Source organism: Convolutriloba macropyga, chromosome 10, assembly GCF_964194025.1.
Source record: "Convolutriloba macropyga chromosome 10, txConMacr16.3, whole genome shotgun sequence".
NCBI lineage: Eukaryota > Metazoa > Xenacoelomorpha > Acoela > Convolutidae > Convolutriloba > Convolutriloba macropyga.
The window spans coordinates 60,183,013-60,203,677 of NC_134477.1; the positions used below are offsets into that span (position 1 = coordinate 60,183,013).

Below are 20,665 nucleotides of genomic sequence, written 5' to 3' on the forward strand. Positions count from 1 at the left end.
CTTTGTGGTTCATTTTTATCAACGAAAAACAATTTTCGAGTTTTTACCACCCCCCCCCCCCATTTGGGGTATATGCGTTATATGACCACAGAGCTAGGTGGTGGGGGGGGGGGGTATAAAGGACAAAACCCCGCTTTCAAATACATATTTTTATTTCAGTTTCTCCCCCGTTTCTATAGATAAAGCAGAAGCAATATACTTTAGCTAGACAAAAGCTTTCGACTTGACTTCGACTCAAAACTTACATTTTGTTCAATTTAATTTTTTCATTAAATGCGGGCAGATCAACTTCGCACTGGTCACCACCTGAAATAAATGAGCAATTGAAAAACATTTTCCTTACGTTTTTCTGCGTATTTCCTACGTTTTAATACCACAAATTTTTGGTTTCACGTGACCACACAACCAAAAACCTATCTATATTATCTGCCAGTGTTTTTTCTGACCAATACTGTTTTTGTCACTATCTAGACCATTTTGCAATTTTTGGATCTATTCTGTTTTGCCCACCCCCCCCCCCCCCCCCAAGCTTAGTGAGCATAAATCTTTTTTATGACCCCCAGGCGCACGTGCTATTTTGTTAACATAATAACGAGCTATATAACACCAAATAATTTGTAACTGGGGGTCATAAAAACACCAGGGGGGGGGGGGGTGAAACAATTGGCCCCAATTTTTTCACCTGCTAGCCTGCCGTGGTAAAATTTATATGCCCTTTGAGATAGGCCAGGATACATAAATGCGTAGTTTAAAGAGAATTGGTATCTTTTCCGTTTGTGCCCTCCCCCCCCCCCCCCCCCCCCCCCCGCAGTACGTTATGCATCCCCTTTTAGAGCACGTGCCGTTACATAGTAAATCATTGTAAAAATATGGTATGTGTTAAACTGTAAATAGAAATTACCGCTTGCTTATAATCGCCATAACTTGTAGCCCCCCCCCCCCCCCCTCCTACCAATTACTGTAAATATAGCGCATTGATGGGCCTGAAATTTCGAGCGGTGGGGCTATAATGGTAAAGACCAGTGTTTTTGTTTGTCTGGATTGTTTGGCAAAAGCAAAGAATTTTGGGATCTATTCTGTCCCCCCTCACGGTTTTTACGACCCACCGTCATAAATTATGTGTTGTTAAATAGCACGTTACTATGTAAAAATAATGCGCGTGCGCCTGGGGGTCATAAAACATATATTCCCACTAAGGTGGGGGGGGGGGGGGGGACAGAATAGATCCGAATTTTGTTTACTAACCTCCGTATATGTCCTTCCCTCTGCGAATTTGAAATTTGTTCTGCTTGACGATGAGTGATGTATTGACTCCTGCGGCTGGTGCTCTCGTGAGACTCACATACAGATGGTTATCGACTAAACAGTGAGCTACATATTTTTCGTAAAGATGTTACGTCACTAGTAAAGAATATCGGATCTTTATCGGATCCCCCCCTCCCCCCAGGTTAGTGGGTTCTAAATGAGAAGAAAGACCAAGAAAACTCAATGATGAAATATTCCATGTAGATAAAACTACCAAAAGGATAGACAATTTTGCTCTCTCTTTTTCGCCCGCTCTAAAAGAACCACCTTCAACCAAGCGAGGAACGCACGATGGATGAAGAAAAAATCAAGCTTAGGCACCCCCCCCCCCCCAGACGCACGTGCATTATTTTTAAATAATGATTTACTATGTAAGTGATTTCCTATTTCTAGTTTTAAGCAAGGTTACGTGACTCTACATAAGTCACTTCAAAATTCTGACTTATCTCGAACCGATGTGCGGTTCCCTCCAAACAGAGTCCCATTATGTTTACCTAAATATGATGAAGAGGAAAAATGAGTTTTTTATACTATTTATGGGACCAATTCCTTTTCCCCGACAGATCACGGCGCTCTGTATTTGCAGCTCTGTATTTGCCAACAAATCTCAGTGATGTTATGCAAACCCGTTACAAAATACGTCTCAGTATATAGTAAATGAGATAGCAAAACACTATTTTACTGTATAGAGATATTTGGCGCAAAATATACAATAATTGTAAGTGATTTATGCAAGTACAAATTATTTTTATTCGAATTAACTAGGAACAGGTTATTAGAAGCAGAAGTCACGCCATGTGCTAGCTTGATGAAAAGGCACGGCTATGGACTCAGCAATCAGATATTTTCAAAGACGACTTTTTAAATATATAAGCTAAGTTTTGTATCTCGCAGGTACAACGATAGCGAATTCTACCTCAACAAAACATTATTAATGAAAAACTTAGAAGTGGAAGGAACAGAAGAAATAACCCCCTGAAAAAATATTCGGATAGACGGCATGTTAATCTTAGAAGAGGCCATTGGTAATTTAAGGTGGCGTTGAGAGGCTCTTTTCTTATTTCTATTGAATTGGAAGAAGTACGACCAAACTTTTTAATTCAAGAAGATGTATTTCGCTGAATAATTTTTAACGATTTCGAAAATTATTTAACGATTTGTTATAAGAACCACAAATGCAAATTTCAAAGCCCAATTCATCTGTTTTTCCAGAGAAAACAGGAAACGTGAGCTGACTTGAAAAGGACATTTAGAAGAATACTATCAATGACTAATACAAATTATGTGGAAGAGCGTTTGAAATAGTGTGGTCAAAAAATCTATGTTGTTTAGTTTGAATGGTTTTGATACTGACAGCTTTTCATAGTTATATTTTCACTTGTGTTGGAAAGTCAAATTGACTGTTTATGGAAAACACCTACGTAATCACATTTATTTGATTTTTATTGTAATGACTTTTCCTACAACTACAGTCTCGAAATCATTGCGCCTTTTTTCCTTGCGCGAGAAGGTTATTAACAATGTTTTTGGAATTAAGTTCAAGTGCGGCGTTTATGTTGCTAAAAAAACAACAAACGATCATCGGCTTACTGCAAAATTGTACCAGTTTTACTTACTTGCTATGTGAGTTTGTCAATATATGAATTGACAATGAACCCGTTCCTTAAAGGACACTTGGCTTTAGCTCAATCCAACTGGACACAACTAATTCATAGCAAATTTGTTATAATCAATCCGGAAAAGTTGTGACCTTTATTGAAGAAGTTGAAAAGTCCACAGATTGTATTTTGCTCAATAGGATATGATGCGACAGTGAGTTGAAGGCTTTGGATAAATCGTTGCTCGAATCATTAGGTTTTATAGATCGCTGGATTTTATCAGCTGCTCAATCACTGTTGGTGGACTGAAGTATGACAAAAGCTTATCAACAAAGCCACTACGTCTAGTGTTCTCTAATGGCCGTGCTGTTGCCGGGTTTCATTTTCAATATTAAAATCACTCTCATTGGCTTTCAACAAGCCTAACTGATCAAAGCCATAGAGCATCTCTAGTCTTGCTTTTTCCTTGCTATGAAGCAAATTACTCGCCAAAAGTTTAACAATTTTATATTGAATAACACATTTTCTTTTCTAATTGCTATATTTTCTTCTACGCATTCTCTAAGTACACGAGTGACTGTTTCATCCAGTTGAATACTAATGAACGGTTGGGTAAATCTACTATCAAGCTCTTGTTTTAATTTGTAAAATTTTGTAAAACTATCAGCTGATACTTTTTAAACAAATTGAAAATAATTGTTTTTTAGCTTCAGATTATTTATTAGATAAAGTAAATCATTTTAGTTTAATTGAGTTTTGACAAGTATTGTCATTACCTTGTAAGACGACTTCATTTAGCTTTGATTGGTGTTCATCTGTAGCAAGTCTAACAACTCCATCGATACTATTATTTTAAATATCAAATTTTTGTATTCGCTTAATTACCATATTATTTATTAACAGCATCCGAGGTATTAATAGGATGTTGATCTTAACAATATGTTTCTTAATCATTTCATTAGTATCATAGTCTTCTAAAAATAGCATATGAGCTTTGATTAGTGTTTGTGCATTTGTTGTTGACATTTGTTGTTGTTGTTTTTTCTCGATTAAATCTGATTCTTGTCAACCCTATTTCCAATATAATTTAAGTTCCGTGAATCTAATACTTTTTTGTTACCCGCCAATTCAATTTTGCATTTGATAAACAATTGTTCACAATTTTTCACGGTTATCATTTCTCAAATAAAAATTTCGTTTTTCTAGGTTGGTGGATTTGTTTTAGTATTTTGATGACATTAATTGTTTCCTTGCTTCAACTAGAAATAAAAGTTTTGGAAAAAGATATTACATTTATCAGAATTTTTTACATAATCATAAACGTTTAGGCTGTTTCCCAAAACCTAAAACTAGAGATCTTTATAACTTTTTTGGGATTATTGGAAGCAACAATGAGTGTGAAATTGATTGCAGAATGAAAGTTATTGTTATATGTTATAACAGCATCACTCAAGAAATTTACCCAAATACCATCAGCATTGATCAACATTGGTCCCTAATTATGTATAGCATAGTTCTTAACTCTTTTTGGGAATACAACTTTCAGATCACTATATGCTGAGTATAATTCCGCATCATGTTGATCAAGTAATGATTGAAGTGCTTCATTATAAAACTCACTTCCTCTATCAACTCATAACTTTTCTGGTCTTCCAGCTTCTAGAGGGTGGGATTTCAATGCATTGATGATAAATATACCTGTTTTTATTTTCACGGTAAAGCCAAGGCATACTTTGTGTAAATATCTATAACTGTTAAAATACTTTTATAGATCTTATTGTGTTTTCTTGAAGATGATTTGTCAATTAAATCAGCTGACCATTTGCTTAATGATTTTTTTTGTCTTTTAAACTTTGTTATTTGAGGACTAAATAGTTCTTTGAGTAGATGTTGTCCTTTCAGTTGAACTAATGTTGTCTATCCGCTTTCTTCCAATCCGTTTTGAAAGAATTTTTTTCTTGGAAGAAGTTTCATTTGTTTACCATAATTAAAGATAGAGTTATCTAGTTGTTCTTGAGGAAACCTGCATTTAAAATATATGTTTGGCTATCTTACCATTTCATCTTTGAAACCAAATATGTATCCTTTTGTTTCTAGTTTCAGTTATTATAATCTTCTGCTAGGTAGTTAGCATTTATATTTATTAAACCATTAATTTTTCTTTAACTTCTTCTTTTTCCTACAAATCCTACAATTAACAGTACTATAGATTTCCAATCAATCTTTTCGAAACCTCGGTTTGATGACTTGCATAAACATACAGTTTTGAATGCTGATGACTCAGATACATTAACGACAAATAGAAATTAAAAAAATAGAGTTTTTAACAAAGAAAGAGCTTTCAATGTAAAATAATGTTTTTGGGGCCGGCCACAGACAAAATGTATCAAAGTGGAAAATTCTAGTTCATTACATTCTTGAAGAGAGAGAGAGAGAGAGAGAGAGAGAGAGAGAGAGAGAGAGAGCTAATTCAAGAAAGATTCCAACCTAAAAATAGTGAATCGTTTTTGTACAAGATAAAGAGTACAAAAATTGGGTTCATAATGACAATAATTACGTGTTTCATAGTAGTGAATCAAACGGGGGTTCCAGCCACCTGCCCAATTTGGCCGATATCCCCGAACAAATTCGGGGAAAAGTGTCAAATTGTACTGCTAACTGTAACCCCCGTTTTATCCACTACTATATTCATAATCAAAAATGAAAATCAATCAAAAAAAGCCCCCACCCGCACACTTGCGAAAAATGAGGCGCCCTTATACACATTTCTGTATTTTCCTTTGTTTTATTCACTATATTTCCTTTTATGTTCCCTTAAAATCTATCATTTTCTGTCTCACTTGGCGTAGTGGTTAATCATTGAGTAGAGTTAAATTGCTTTTGCAAGCGGAAGGTTTGGGAATCTTTACTCACTGTCTCCAGTGAACGTCCCCCAATTTTATGAGTTACTTTGAAGCTATGTGAGATAAAAGAACCCAATTCATAGTTCTCAAAAAGGATAGTCATTGAAACTGCTTCGCAGATCACTGCTGTGAGACTGTATATAGGACACACTGTGATTGTTATACAGTCAAAAACACTGAAATCCGTAGAAACACAGTGACAACTGTTTTTTAGTGTATCTAAGGAGATCGTGTAAAAAGCACGTAAAACAAACTTGCGAAAATTGCGGAAGCCACTTTGTGGATAAACTAAACAAAACCTGCTTAACTTTACACTTTCTTCTATTAAATTTTTCAGTAATTTGATTGAATCTATTGTTGATATGTGTATATCTATATCTATGTATATAAACACATAATCTACAATTAAAAATGTCAAATCTAAACCCACTAATATGTTGATTTACATTACACATCATGCAAGTTTTTTATAGACTTGGATCATTTTAATGTATACTCATATGATTAATGTAATCTCTTAAAGTGGCCTTTACAGATATAACATCTAGATAAACTATCTAAACATGCATCCCAAAACTCTCTCCACTATCTTTTCACTTTAACTTTACCACTATCACCTTTTGATTTAACTTTACAACTATCACATTTTACTGATTTATACTTTTTTAATTTGTATATTTTTAAAAAAGAATTTTTGTCTTTAAAACATAAAGATGTCTAAAGTAGGAAACGTAAATTTTTATTCTATTTGCGATTTGGCCTGTGAAACAAGGAGACAATTAATCAAACACAATTTAAGTAATGAAGACCTAAACAGAGCGATAGAGGAAATGAAAGATGAAAATATGGAGAGTGTGTATGACTCAGAAGAAGAATATTACTTCCTGAAACCTAAAACTAAAACTAAACCTAAAACTGAAGGGTTTCGCCCTTGGTGCTCCAACCTAAAAATAACACCAAATTAATATTAATAAAAATTGTAACACCAAAATATTAATAAAAGTAAACCATCACTAAAACCTAAGCCTAAAACTGAAGATAGTATCTACTCTGGAATTATGTTTGAATAAAAAAAATTTCATGCAAAACTTAAAACATAAACAGCCTTAACTACTCACTCACATAGTCATAATCGCAAGTACCTAGAAAACGCAGAACACTTCGATATAAACTCTAGTCAGAACATGAAAGAATTTTATATTACTGATAAAGCTGGAAGTTACCTTGAAGATGTAGATGAAGCTTAATAACTCTTTAGAAGAAATTAAAAACTGTTATCAGTATAGAAAAATTAAGAGTTTTAAGTATAAGATCACAGCCGAGTGTGAGTACAAGACGAGAACTAAAGAAGAAATTAAAACTTTTAAAAATTCTTCAACACTGACTATATTTTTAATAACGCAATATATGAAAATGGAGATTTCAAACAATGGCTAAACATTGAAAAAGAAATATACAAGGGCTATGGCTATGACTTTGAGATTCTTGAATCAAGAAGTAATCAGATAAATACTGAACCGACCAAAGCATCTATTGGTAGTTAGATAGATTTACCCCCGATCTCAAAAACTCTAAATCAATTTTAAATATATGTAATTTCAAAAATAACTGCTAACAACTAACTATTACTGCGTGGCTATATCCTGTTATGGATCCACGAAGTGGCATTGCCAATCATGCAACACGTGAGAGTAAATATGTGAACAATCTTTTTGAACCAAGAAAACAACATGAAGATGATTTTGCTTATATAATAATAATACAGAAATTGTACAATTCTATTATTGCTGTAGACACACATTGTGGTAGGGATAAAGTGGTATTTTTTAAACCAGTGGATGACTTTGATGAAGATGGAAAAGATATCAGAATATTAGTTTGGGAAAATGCTTCAATAGAACACTGTGCTCTAATCAAAAACATAGAAAACTTGTTAGAAAGACCGAATAAGAGCCAACACAATTTCTTTTATTGTAATAGATGCAAATATTGGTTTAACTCTCAAATTAAATACGACAAACATAAATGTAACCATTCGTTCAAACCAGAGATTCATTGTCCTGAGAAAGAGAAAATTATTTTTTAAATGAACATAAACGTCAGAATTTAAAAAAATATTTTAACAGCTGATATAGAATGTTGCGTTGTTGATGTCACAATTATTAATAGTAATTTTGTAATAGCCGAACACATACCACTAAGTGAGGGTTACATCTGGCAAAGTAATTTCAAATACTACTTTGGTCTGGATTGTATCAAAAGATTTGCTAGCGATCTATTAGAAATTAAAACAGAGTATATTATCAAGCGTAATAAAAAAATGGTATTCGATAAAGAAGATAATATACTTCATGAAGAAAATAACACTTGTCATATATGCGGTAAAACAGGTATAAGTAAAGTAAGAGATCACTGTCACGAAATTGGTAAATATGGAGGACCAGCATGTAAAATGTGTATTCTGAGGTACAAGCAACAAAATTTCAATCCTGTAATATTCCACAATGGCTCTGATTGTGATTTCAATCTATTATATAGTGAACCCTTTAAACACACAAATGATAGAAGAAAAGTAGATAGCATACCAATAGCTGCTGGTAAGTTTAAGATGTTTAGTATTGTTTGTCTTCAATTCTTAGATAGTTATAACTTCTTATCTTTGCCTCTAGATCAAAAGGCAACGATTTATGGATGTAGAACTAAAACATTATATCCATGTGAACATATTGGTTTAGATAAATTGAGAAGGGTGTCCGGCCTTGGTTCCCCAACCACGACAAAGTCGTATGATAATCTTATAGGTCGTCTAAACATAGAAGAATTAAAATCCTCACTATCTAATAAATTACCAACACAAGAAAAAGTCGATTACTTTAATGAACACAACAGTCAAAAAACTGGTAAAGATCTAACTAAAGAGTATTTACAGTATAGAGTAATGATGTGGAAAGACAAATAATAATGAGTTAGGCTATCTGCAAAGCAGTTTCACGGATAGAAAAAGAGAGACAGGTAGAGCAAGAACAGAGAAATTAATTTTAGATCAAAACAACAAGACAGTCTGTATGCTTCATTATAGGATGTTAAAGTTCTATTTTAAGATGGGCGTAATAGTAAAAAAAAATTCATAGATTAATTAAATTTAAAAAAGATTACAAATGTAGAGACTGTATTCAAAACAATAGTAAAAAAGAGCAACAGCTAAAACTGAAGTGGAAAAAGATGTGAGGAAAATAATGAACAACTCACTATATGGAAGAATGTGCATGAATCCTCTACAGTTCTTTCAAAATAAGTTCATACACGATTGAGAAAAGATAATGAAAAGTATAAGTAAACCAACATTTAAGAATATAACTAGATATAAGTATTATAGCCAAATTGAATTTATAAATAAAAAAAAGAACATGGCTTTCCAGTATATGTAGGTGTTACTATATTGGAATTAGGTAAATTACACATGTATAATGTAATCTATTAATTTCCTCAACCGCCTCTCAAAGATCTACAACTCCATTACATGGATACTGATAGTTTTCTAAAAATTTTGCTGAGGGTAACATCGACAGTGAACACATGGACCTAAATAATTTAGATCCACCAATCAAAACTAATAATAAAGTTCCAGGTAAATTCAAATATGAATTGGGAAGTGGAATAATAGAACAGTTTATATCCATTAAAGACATATAGCTCTAAAAAATACCCAAATAAAACTAAAGAGAAAGGAAAAAAGAATTGTAACAATGCCAAACATGAAGAGTATTATCATGCCTTAATGTATAACACAAAAAAAACTTAGATGAATTTAGAATACAAAAAGTCGGCGATAACTTGACAACAACAAAAAGTAGCATTAGTCTATACAAATTTATTTGATGATAAAAGATTTCGTGTAAAAATTATTAAAAGCTATCCTCATGATGAGAATCTATATCTATTCAAAAGAGATCTAGTATAAAAAGTTAAGAAAACATCATTAGATTTAGACAAAGACCAACTGAGTACTAATATTCTAGAACTAACCATTAATGAAGATAGAAATTTAATTGAAGCTGCTGTTAAACTATATAATGATCTATGTATATAAAAATAATTAGTTGAAGAATGATTTGTTATCAATTTTTTCAATATATAAAGAATGGCTAGGCTAGATAAACTAAAAGAATTGAATAAATTACAAAAACTAAACAGAAAGAAAATATCAGAAGATATATTAAAACAAGAATATTATGGTGAAAAACAAGAGTTATTTGATCCTCTAACTAAAACTTTAAACACCCATAATGAACAAAATCTAGCATTGGGTGAACAAACTTTAAGAGCAATAGATTGGCAAAATCAAGGGTTAGATAGAAAACAAGGGCAATCACCGAGACTGGTTCTCAGATAGGTGAAACTTGTTCAAAGATCAACCAAGACTTAATCAGGTCTAATGAATCTTTAATGAACTCCAATGAAGCTGCGGAGGAAGTTCGAGATAAACCTGGAATTATAATTGATACAGACAGAGCTCAAATTCTTTATTTAATGGCACAACAAAAAATCTCCAATTAAAGTTAAGGGCCAACACAAATTTAGATCAGGGAGAATTTGAAATTAATGGTGTTAAAATAATTTGCCAAGATAATTCATTTTTTGTTAAGGATAAAATATATGAATTTTCAGATGGGCATATTAAATTTTCTACTAACCCAAACGCAACTATGGTGAAATTGAGGAAGATGAAAACAAAATTCAAAGGATTTTATTTGATATTAGATATGATATGGGAAAAGCTGATAAGAGAATCAGTAGATATAGAACAAAAAATGTATTATGGGGATAAAAAACGACGTATCCGGTAGACTTTTAAATAGCATTGACATAAATCCAAATAGTCCAAAAGAAAGATCAGAACTACTTATGCTAGAAGCGAAAGCTGGTCATGATGGATTACATGATGAAAGGTTAAATATATCTAAACAACTATTACCCTATTATCAATGAATATTGTTAACCAAGAACAACTAGACAATTTTGTTTTTAATTATGTTAAATGAGCAAAGCTATGACTACGTCCATATTGAAACAACAAGACACAACTACAGGTAAAAAACAACTCCTAGCTAAAGAAGTATTCAGTCCCCAAATAAAAAAGTTTGAGAGAAAGAATTATACCATTATATAAAGATGAAACATGATCAGCTGATTTAATTAATAAGTCATCTCTAAGTATATACAATAATAATTAAAAGTTTATATTAACAGTTAGAGATATATTCACAAAATATGCACGAGCTATTCCATTGAAGAATAAGTCTGATTTATCTATAACTTTTAAAGCAATCCGATCAGAAGGACAAAAACCAGAAAATATAGGGGTAGATAGAGGTAGTGAGTTTTAAAATAAAACATTTAAATCTTTACTTAACCAATATGAAACCGAACAATATTCTACCCATAGTGATTTAAAGGCTGTGTTTATAGAGAGATTTAATGGAATGGCATTACACAAAAATGATAAACCAATGTTCACCAATGGTTATGGTAATTTGGTAAAAATATTAATTGATGCAGCAATAACCTATAACAATAGCATTCATTCAACAATTAATATGACGCCTAGTGATGCTTCTAATAGTCCTAATAAAGTTAAATACTGTTCTAAATCGACTAAAGCGACAACTAAACTTAAAGTCGGTGATTACGTCAGGTATGCTGACAAACGTAGCACTTTCTTTAAAGGATGCACTTCTAACTGGAAAAGAGAATTATTTAAAGTTAATGAAGTTCTAAGAACAAAACCAACAACATATAAAATAGAAGATATTAATGGTGAGATAATAGAAAGTAAACACTATGAATAAAAATTATTAAAAAACGAGTTTCATCTTGAATCTAATAATAAAGTTTTACAATCATTATATATAAATCTTTCTGTAAACAAATAATAAGATGACAAGAAATAGATTCATTCTGGCTAAACAAACATCATCATCAAAAACTAATCTATCGCCAAGTAAGGCTCATCAATTATTCCTAGAAGATAATGACAACATTGGCATGAAAGATACCTATAAAATTACAAATGTACAACTCCCATTGATGATGAAGATGTTGTTAATAAAGAGTCTTGTGACAATAACATATTATCCTCTTCTAAAAAAATTTTATTTTAAGTACAAATAAAACTGAACTAAGAAAAGGAGATTTTGATGTAGTCACTACTAAAACATTACAACTGAACAAAAAAGAATTGAATGAAGAACTAATTAATGAGTTTTTTAAATCAGCAATTGAAATTACAATTACTGCTAAATTTTAAGTTGCTTGTGATACCATCTCTAAATATAATCAGTTTAAGCAAAAATTTGATAAAAATGAATTTAATCAGATTATGGCTAACATTCACCTAGATGATATGTTCACCACTGGTCTAAAAGAATTTAATGAAATTAAAAAAAACTAATTCTACTGTTGATGAAGCCCTTTTAAAAAATTTAGAGACAATAGTAAAATATTGAATAGCTATATTATTAGACGATAAGCTAGTAGACAACAACGAACAAGCAGGACTTGAGATGCATTATGATTTTAATAATGAAGATATAATGAAAGAAATTGAGAGTTATTTTACTATATGGTTATGACAATGACTATAACTATGACATGGAAAAAAGTAAATTATTTTAGTTAATTAAAATGGAAGAAACTAAACTCAGTGCACCTTTACTTTATCCCAATATCACCTCCTTCTCAGAACAATACATCAACGATAAAATCTTAGCTAATAATAATTTTAATAACAATGTTAACATTATAAAAGATTTTAGAAATTATTATGAAGCTGAAAATAATAAAAACAACAAGAAGTTAAGTAGATATGAAATTATGTTAACGCGGCTGAGATAACAAAAATACTATTATCATCACTAGCAACAACTGCAACATCAACATCAGTTGCATTAACAGGCATAGGATTACCTTATTCTATACCAACAGCTATTGCTACAGCAACTGTTTCTGGTTCATAATCATAAATAATTAATCCCAAAATAAGAATTCAAATTATAAAGTATTCGCAAACTTATATTTTAAGTAAACAGTTTTGCGAAAAGTTCAATAAACTATATAATAAGCCAATGAATGATAATAAAATAGATAATGATGAATATAATGAATTAGTTAAGATATATTAGGAATGTAGGAAAAGTAAATTGATTGTTTTTTTTAAAACTTAAGTTCTGATTGTTTAGTTATAAATATTTATTTAAAATATACATAGTAGTAATAATATATATATAGATAAGATTAAAGCTAAATCTAATATTAGATGTGAACTTATATCTAGTATTAGATGAGGACTTATATCTAGTATTAGATATATATCTTTATCTACATCTATATCTAAATCTATATTTACATCTATATCTATATCTATAATTAATTATCTTTGCACATAAATATGACCCTCTTCATTTTTGTGTTACTCTCATACCTTCACCAATAGTTGTAAAATTAATCAAATCGGTTGCGGCTGATAAAGCAGCTCTTTGGTTTCTACTTGCAGCTGCACATCCTGTTTTACTTGTTATTTCTAATGCTCTTACTGGATTATTAGCAATTTTCTTTCCAAAGTTAAGTCTTGCTTTACCTACACATTTAAAGACGTCTTTCGATTCCTCTGCTTCTATTGTTGCTTCAGTGACAGTCATTGATTTATTCCTTCTACATTTAATAAAATTACCCCTTAACATCTTAGTTTTTTTGAAGTGGCAACACCTCAAATTTTATTAGTACCGCTATAATGTCTACCACCAACACAAAATGAATTAGTTTTAAACTTATTAAGGTTACTCATTTTTGTATATATAAAAAATAATAAATTAAAAAGTGTAATCCCTTTGTTGTTAAATCTTAACCTAAGCCCAAGCCTAAACGCAAGCCTAAGACTAAGCTTGAAGCAAGAGTTTGGGGTACCAAGGGCGAAGAAAGAGAAATTAGGTTTTATTTATGCTAAAGTTTTTGTTAAAACTAGTAGGAAATAGTTTAGAGCTATGACAAAAAGTAGATATAATTATTACTAAAGTGTTAGATAGTACTAAAACTAAACTATTATTTTTAACTAGAACTATAATTATACCATTAGATTTAGCTAAGATATAATATCAATAATCTTCTTACCATCGCCATTAAAAATAATATTCTTTCTAGTAGAAACTAATGCATGACATATAGCATCTGCAACTGCAGCACTAAATTTAAAATGAAGTTGTATTAGTTTTGGACGCATATGATCATTCTGATATCTAGTATTAAAGACATATATTCTATAACTTTTTTTGAATAATCTATGACTTAATTATGGTGTAATATTTTGAGGTAATCAATTATAATCTTTATAAAATTTTTGTTATAAAATTAACAATCTCTTTAAAAGCCGCATTATAATTATTAGTACCATAATTAATATTCATTCTATACTCAGGAAAAAATTCACTGCAAATCTTACAACACCGTTAAGTAACATTCATTATATCAAATGTAATTGTATAATGAGTTTGTTCATTGAAATTATGATTTTACATAAATTATGATTTTACATAAATTATGATAAAACCAATTATTATTTTTTGAGGTCTTTCCATACCACTTTCCATACCTAAATTAAAAACGAGTTTGAAGCATGGGGTACATTCTTATAAACTGTCTTTTTTTCTTATTACCTAAAATCAATGCTATTCTTTTTATCTAATCCTCTCTACAAAAATTCTACTATCAATACTAGGATCAATACTAGGTACACACCATGATATATCTGTTCTATCTATATTACCATCATTAGCCACTGCATCAGCACCAGCATTGACTCTAAATAGAGCTCTGTCTATCTTTTTAATATTAGTTTGAATCCTAAACCATATATAATCTTCTCTTAATCAATTACAAACCCAAACAGATCACTCTTCTTAACCATCATATAAATATGACCTCGTCCTGCAGCAGCATATTCACCTTTGACTTGAGTATCTCTATTACCATGATTTCTTACAAAACCACTCTCATATTCGCCATCACTACTACTTAATATCTTATACTTTAACAGATTAGGATGACAATGATTTATATAATCAATAGTCCTACCACCAATAGTTTCAAGCTTAACTGAACTAAATAGTGCCATCATACCATAATTAATCAATCGGATATTGGCATTATTAGCAAATACATTACCAGCATTTTCTGATACAACAAACTATATCTCTAGATATGAAACATTTTTATTTTAATGATTCTTTTCTCTATTGAGTATGATATTAAACTTGGTGTTAACTGTGTTCATTGCTGCTAGATTATTTGGTTTTTATTTTAAGATCTTACTTTTGTGTATATCATCATTATAACAATAAGTTGTATTCAAATCAAAGGTGTTTTTTATCAGTCAAAAATGACTGACAGTTTAATCTTATTGGAACTACAAAAGATACATGAAGCTTGACATGAAAGATACCTATAAAATTACAAATGTACACCTCCCATTGATGATGAAGATGTTGTTAATAAAGAGTATTGTGACAATAAAGTATTATTCTCTTCTAAAAAAATTATATTTTAAGTACAAATAAAACTGAACTAAGAAAAGGAGATTTTGATGTAGTCACTACTAAAACATTACAACTGAACAAAAAAGAATTTAATGAAGAACTAATTAATGAGTTTATTAAATCAGCAATTGAAATTACAATTACTGCTAAATTTTAAGTTGCTAGTGATACCATCGCTAAATATAATCAGTTTAAATAAAAATTTGATAAAAATGAATTTAATCAGATTATGGCTAACATTCACCTAGATGATATGTTCACCACTGGTCTAAACGAATTTAATGAAATTAAAAAAACTAATTCTACTGTTGATGAAGCCCTTTTAAAAAATTTAGAGACAATAGTAAAATATTGAATAGCTATATTATTAGACGATAAGCTAGTAGACAACAACGAACAAGCAGGACTTGAGATGCATTATGATTTTAATAATGAAGATATAATGAAAGAAATTGAGAGTTATTTTACTATATGGTTATGACAATGACTATAACTATGACATGGAAAAAAGTAAATTATTTTAGTTAATTAAAATGGAAGAAACTAAACTCAGTGCACCTTTACTTTATCCCAATATCACCTCCTTCTCAGAACAATACATCAACGATAAAAACTTAGCTAATAATAATTTTTAATAACAATGTTAACATTATAAAAGATTTTAGAAATTATTATGAAGCTGAAAACAATAAAAACAACAAGAAGTTAAGTAGATATGAAATTATGTTAACGCGGCTGAGATAACAAAAATACTATTATCATCACTAGCAACAACTGCAACATCAACATCAGTTGCATTAACAGGCATAGGATTACCTTATTCTATACCAACAGCTATTGCTACAGCAACTGTTTCTGGTTCATAATCATAAATAATTAATCCTAAAATACGAATTTAAATTATATTAGTATTAATATATATAGATAAGATTAGAGCTAGATCTAATATTAGATGTGAACTTATATCTAGTATTAGATGAGGACTTATATCTAGTAATAGTTATATATCTTTATCTACATCTATATCTAAATCTATATTTACATCTATATCTATATCTATAATTAATTATCTTTGCACATAAATATGACCCTCTTCCTTTTTGTGTTACTCTTATACCTTCACCAGTAGTTGTAAAATTAATCAAATCGGTTGCGGCTGATAAAGCAGCTCTTTGGTTTCTACTTGCAGCTGCACATCCCATTTTACTTGTTATTTCTAATGCTCTTACTGGATTATTAGCAATTTTCTTTCCAAAGTTAAGTCTTGCTTTACCTACACATTTAAAGAAGTCTTTCAATTCCTCTGCTTCTATTGTTGCTTCAGTGACAGTCATTGATTTATTCCTTCTATATTTAATACAATTACCCCTTAACATCTTAGTTTTCTTGAAGTGGCAACACCTCAAGTTTTATTAGTACCACTATAATGTCTACCACCAACACAAAATGAATTAGTTTTAAACTTATTAAGGTTACTCATATTTGTATATATAAAAAATAATAAGTTAAAAAGTGTAATCCCTTTGTTGTTAAGTCTTAACCTAAGCCCAAGCCTAAACGCAAGCCTAAGACTAAGCATTAAGCAAGAGGTTTTGGTACCATGGGCGAAGAAAGAGAAATTAGATATTATTTATGCTAAAGTTTTCGTTAAAACTAGTAGGAAATAGTTTAGAGCTATGACAAAAAGTAGATATAATTATTACTAAAGTATTCGATAGTACTAAAACTAAACTATTATTTTTAACTATAACTATAATTATACCATTAGATATAGCTAAGATATAATATCAATATTCTTCTTACCATCACTATTAAAAATAATATTCTTTCTAGTAAAAACTAATGCATGACATATAGCATCTGCAACTGCAGCACTAAATTTAAAATGAAGTTGTAATAGTTTTCGACGCATATGATCATTCTGATATCTAGTATTAAAGACATGTATTCTCTAACTACTTTTGAGTGTTCTATGACTTAATTATGGTGTAATATTTTGAGGTAATCAATTATAATCTTTATAAAACTTTTGTTACAAAATTAACAATCTCTATAAAAGCCGCATTATAATTATTAGTCCCATAATTAATATTCATTTTATACTCAGGAAAAAATTCACTACAAAATTAACAACACCGTTCAGTAACATTCATTATATCAAATGTAATTGCATAATGAGTTTATTCATTGAAATTATGATTTTACATAAATTATGATTTTACATAAATTATGATAAAACCAAATATTATATTTTGAGGTCTTTCCATACCACTTTCCATGCCTAAATTAAAAACGAGTTTGAAGCATGGGGTACATTCTTATAAACTGTCTTTTTTTCTTAATACCTAAAATCAATGCTATTCTTTTTATCTAATCCTCTCTACAAAAATTCTACTATCAATACTAGGATCAATACTAGGTACACACCATGATATATCTGTTCTATCTATATTACCATCATTAGCCACTGCATCAGCACCAGCATTGACTCTAAATAGAGCTCTGTCTATCTTTTTAATATTAGTTTGAATCCTAAACCATATATAATCTTCTCTTAATCAATTACAAACCCAAACAGATCACTCTTCTTAACCATCATATAAATATGACCTCGTCCTGCAGCAGCATATTCACCTTTGACTTGAGTATCTCTATTACCATGATTTCTTACAAAACCACTCTCATATTCGCCATCACTACTACTTAATATCTTATACTTTAACAGATTAGGATGACAATGATTTATATAATCAATAGTCCTACCACCAATAGTTTCAAGCTTAACTGAACTAAATAGTGCCATCATACCATAATTAATCAATCGGATATTGGCATTATTAGCAAATACATTACCAGCATTTTCTGATACAACAAACTATATCTCTAGATATGAAACATTTTTATTTTAATGATTCTTTTCTCTATTGAGTATGATATTAAACTTGGTGTTAACTGTGTTCATTGCTGCTAGATTATTTGGTTTTTATTTTAAGATCTTACTTTTGTGTATATCATCATTATAACAATAAGTTGTATCCAATTTGAAGTCCAATTTTATGAGTTAAAAATGTATAACTAAAAATGTATAACTAAATACAACTACAACTATAACTATAGATATAACTCTAAATGTAGTTTTAATTGAATAATAAAATTGACAGAAAACTTAATCTTATGGGAACTACAAATAATACATGAAGCTCCGACTAAAAATAATGGCAAACACACACTTAACCTTAGAATCATGAAGTCAACAGAAAAGTTTAACTCTAGTGAACCTATAATTAATACAACAAAATTAGGTTTCATTAGATTATCGGCTTATAACTCATTGTTTTATATCAATAGAGGGAATCATCAAATTTTCTATGATACCCAAGGCGAAGCATGGTCAGAGCCCCGTATTTAAGCTGTTATACCAGGTGCATATGACTTAATCGAAATAGCAGAATTAATAAAAGAAAAAACTAATGGTAATGTTATAATAGAACCTGATAAGAATACAATGAAATGTATAATAGAAATAAAACAAGGTGCAATTAACTTTGGTCTAGACAACTCAATAGCCCCATTACTAGGATTTAGAAAAGTAGTATATGAACAAGGTAAAATATACATCTGAAAAGATTGTTGATATTATGGGTTTTAGTACTACTAAAATTCATTGTAATCTTATATCCGGCGTTGAAGATAATGGTAAAAACACAGATACACTATATGCTTTTACTCTAACAGAACCACCAGGCTACTTGATAAATATTATACCAATTATTATCTTATATCATAATGTAACAAAGGATAGAATAGAATATTTTGAATTTCATTCAAAGATAAGCATAAAAGACCAACTGATTCCAATGGTGATGTGTTGAGTTTTACTTTGAATCTAGTGTAACTAGCTGGTTGAAGGCCCATTTCATATACACTTAGTCATAGGCATAAATATAGAATTAGGCTTAGACTTAGGCTTATACTTGTACTTTCTCATAGACTTAGACTTAGTCATCTGCGAAGCAGGCTGCTGATAGTCACAGACTTATATTTAGAATTAGACTTAGACTTAGACTTATAATTATGTTTATATTTACTCATAGACTTATACTTGTACCTATACTAAGACTTAGACATATATGTAGACTTATTCATAAATAATTAAACTAAAAAACTTTCCTATCCCAAATAATTCTTAGTTTACCATTAATTTTTCTATTTTTAGAAACATCAAAAACAAAATAGTCAACAGGCTCTTTCCATACCTTAGTAGTTTTAAGAGCAAAATCTTTATAATCATGTTAAAATTTATTTAAGAAGTCTTTTTATAATGGATGAAGTACATTACCTCTCTGTTCAAATAGAATAAAAACATTACAATTCTCTCTAACGCCACCTCTATCCAAAGAGAATCGATTTTGATTACGATATATCATATTACAACTAATATGTTTACCTCTACAGAAGTATTCACTAATAACTGGTTCATCATCAAATATTATTAGTTTCTTTATATCTTTTAGTAGTTGATCAGGAGAGGGTAAATCTTTTATTTCTTTAAAAAAACAGTAGGACCGAAAATATATAGCCTATCAAATTGTATACTACTCAAAAATAGATTTTTTAATAAGATTGTTTTTCCACATTCACTAGGACCAGATATTATACATCTGAAGTTTACTGAGAATATAGCATTGACAATCATGTTGTCATCATTTAGCCATGATTGTAGACTGTCATTAACATCAATCTGCAAGGCAGTTCACCTGATCTTCGAAGTGGATACCCTGCTAGTATGGCTAGTACGGGCTAAAGGTGAAAAAAACTTTTCCCTTGGGCGCTTTTCTCTTAGTAGATATTTATCAACTTCATCACCACTAACATCTGCGAAGCAGGTGGGAATTTGCACCGCCACTTCTTGGGTTGGCATGCCACGGACAGAGTCCGTTCCCTGTTTTTCATCTGTTTTATCATAAGCATTAACGTAGCCCTTGACATCTGCGAAACAGGTTCCCTTTTTGCCGTTGCCATTGACCTTCTCATTGACATTGGCATTGACATTGGCATTGACATTGTCATTGCCATTGCCAATGCCATTGTCATTGACATCGCCAATGCCATTGCCATTGGTATTGCCATTGTCACTGACATTGTCATTGTCAATGCCAATGCCAATAACATTGCCATTGCCATTGACATTATCATTAGCACTAACTTCAATTTCAACTTCACCTTTAACTCTACAACCGAAACACAAACGCTCATCACACACTCCTGGACA

General features: G+C 30.6%; 1 protein-coding gene across 1 annotated transcript in view; it reads right to left on the bottom strand.

Moving 5' to 3' along the window:
• LOC142348780 (uncharacterized) overlaps window positions 1-20,665 on the bottom strand; it is a 70,377-nt gene that overhangs the window by 23,054 nt on the left and 26,658 nt on the right. Inside the window, exons 6-7 of the mRNA XM_075400277.1 lie at window positions 1,246-1,359; window positions 246-306 (exon numbers count right to left, since the gene is read on the bottom strand). Coding sequence (XP_075256392.1) covers window positions 246-306; window positions 1,246-1,359 — 175 coding nt within the window. The remainder of the gene's footprint in view (window positions 1-245; window positions 307-1,245; window positions 1,360-20,665) is intronic.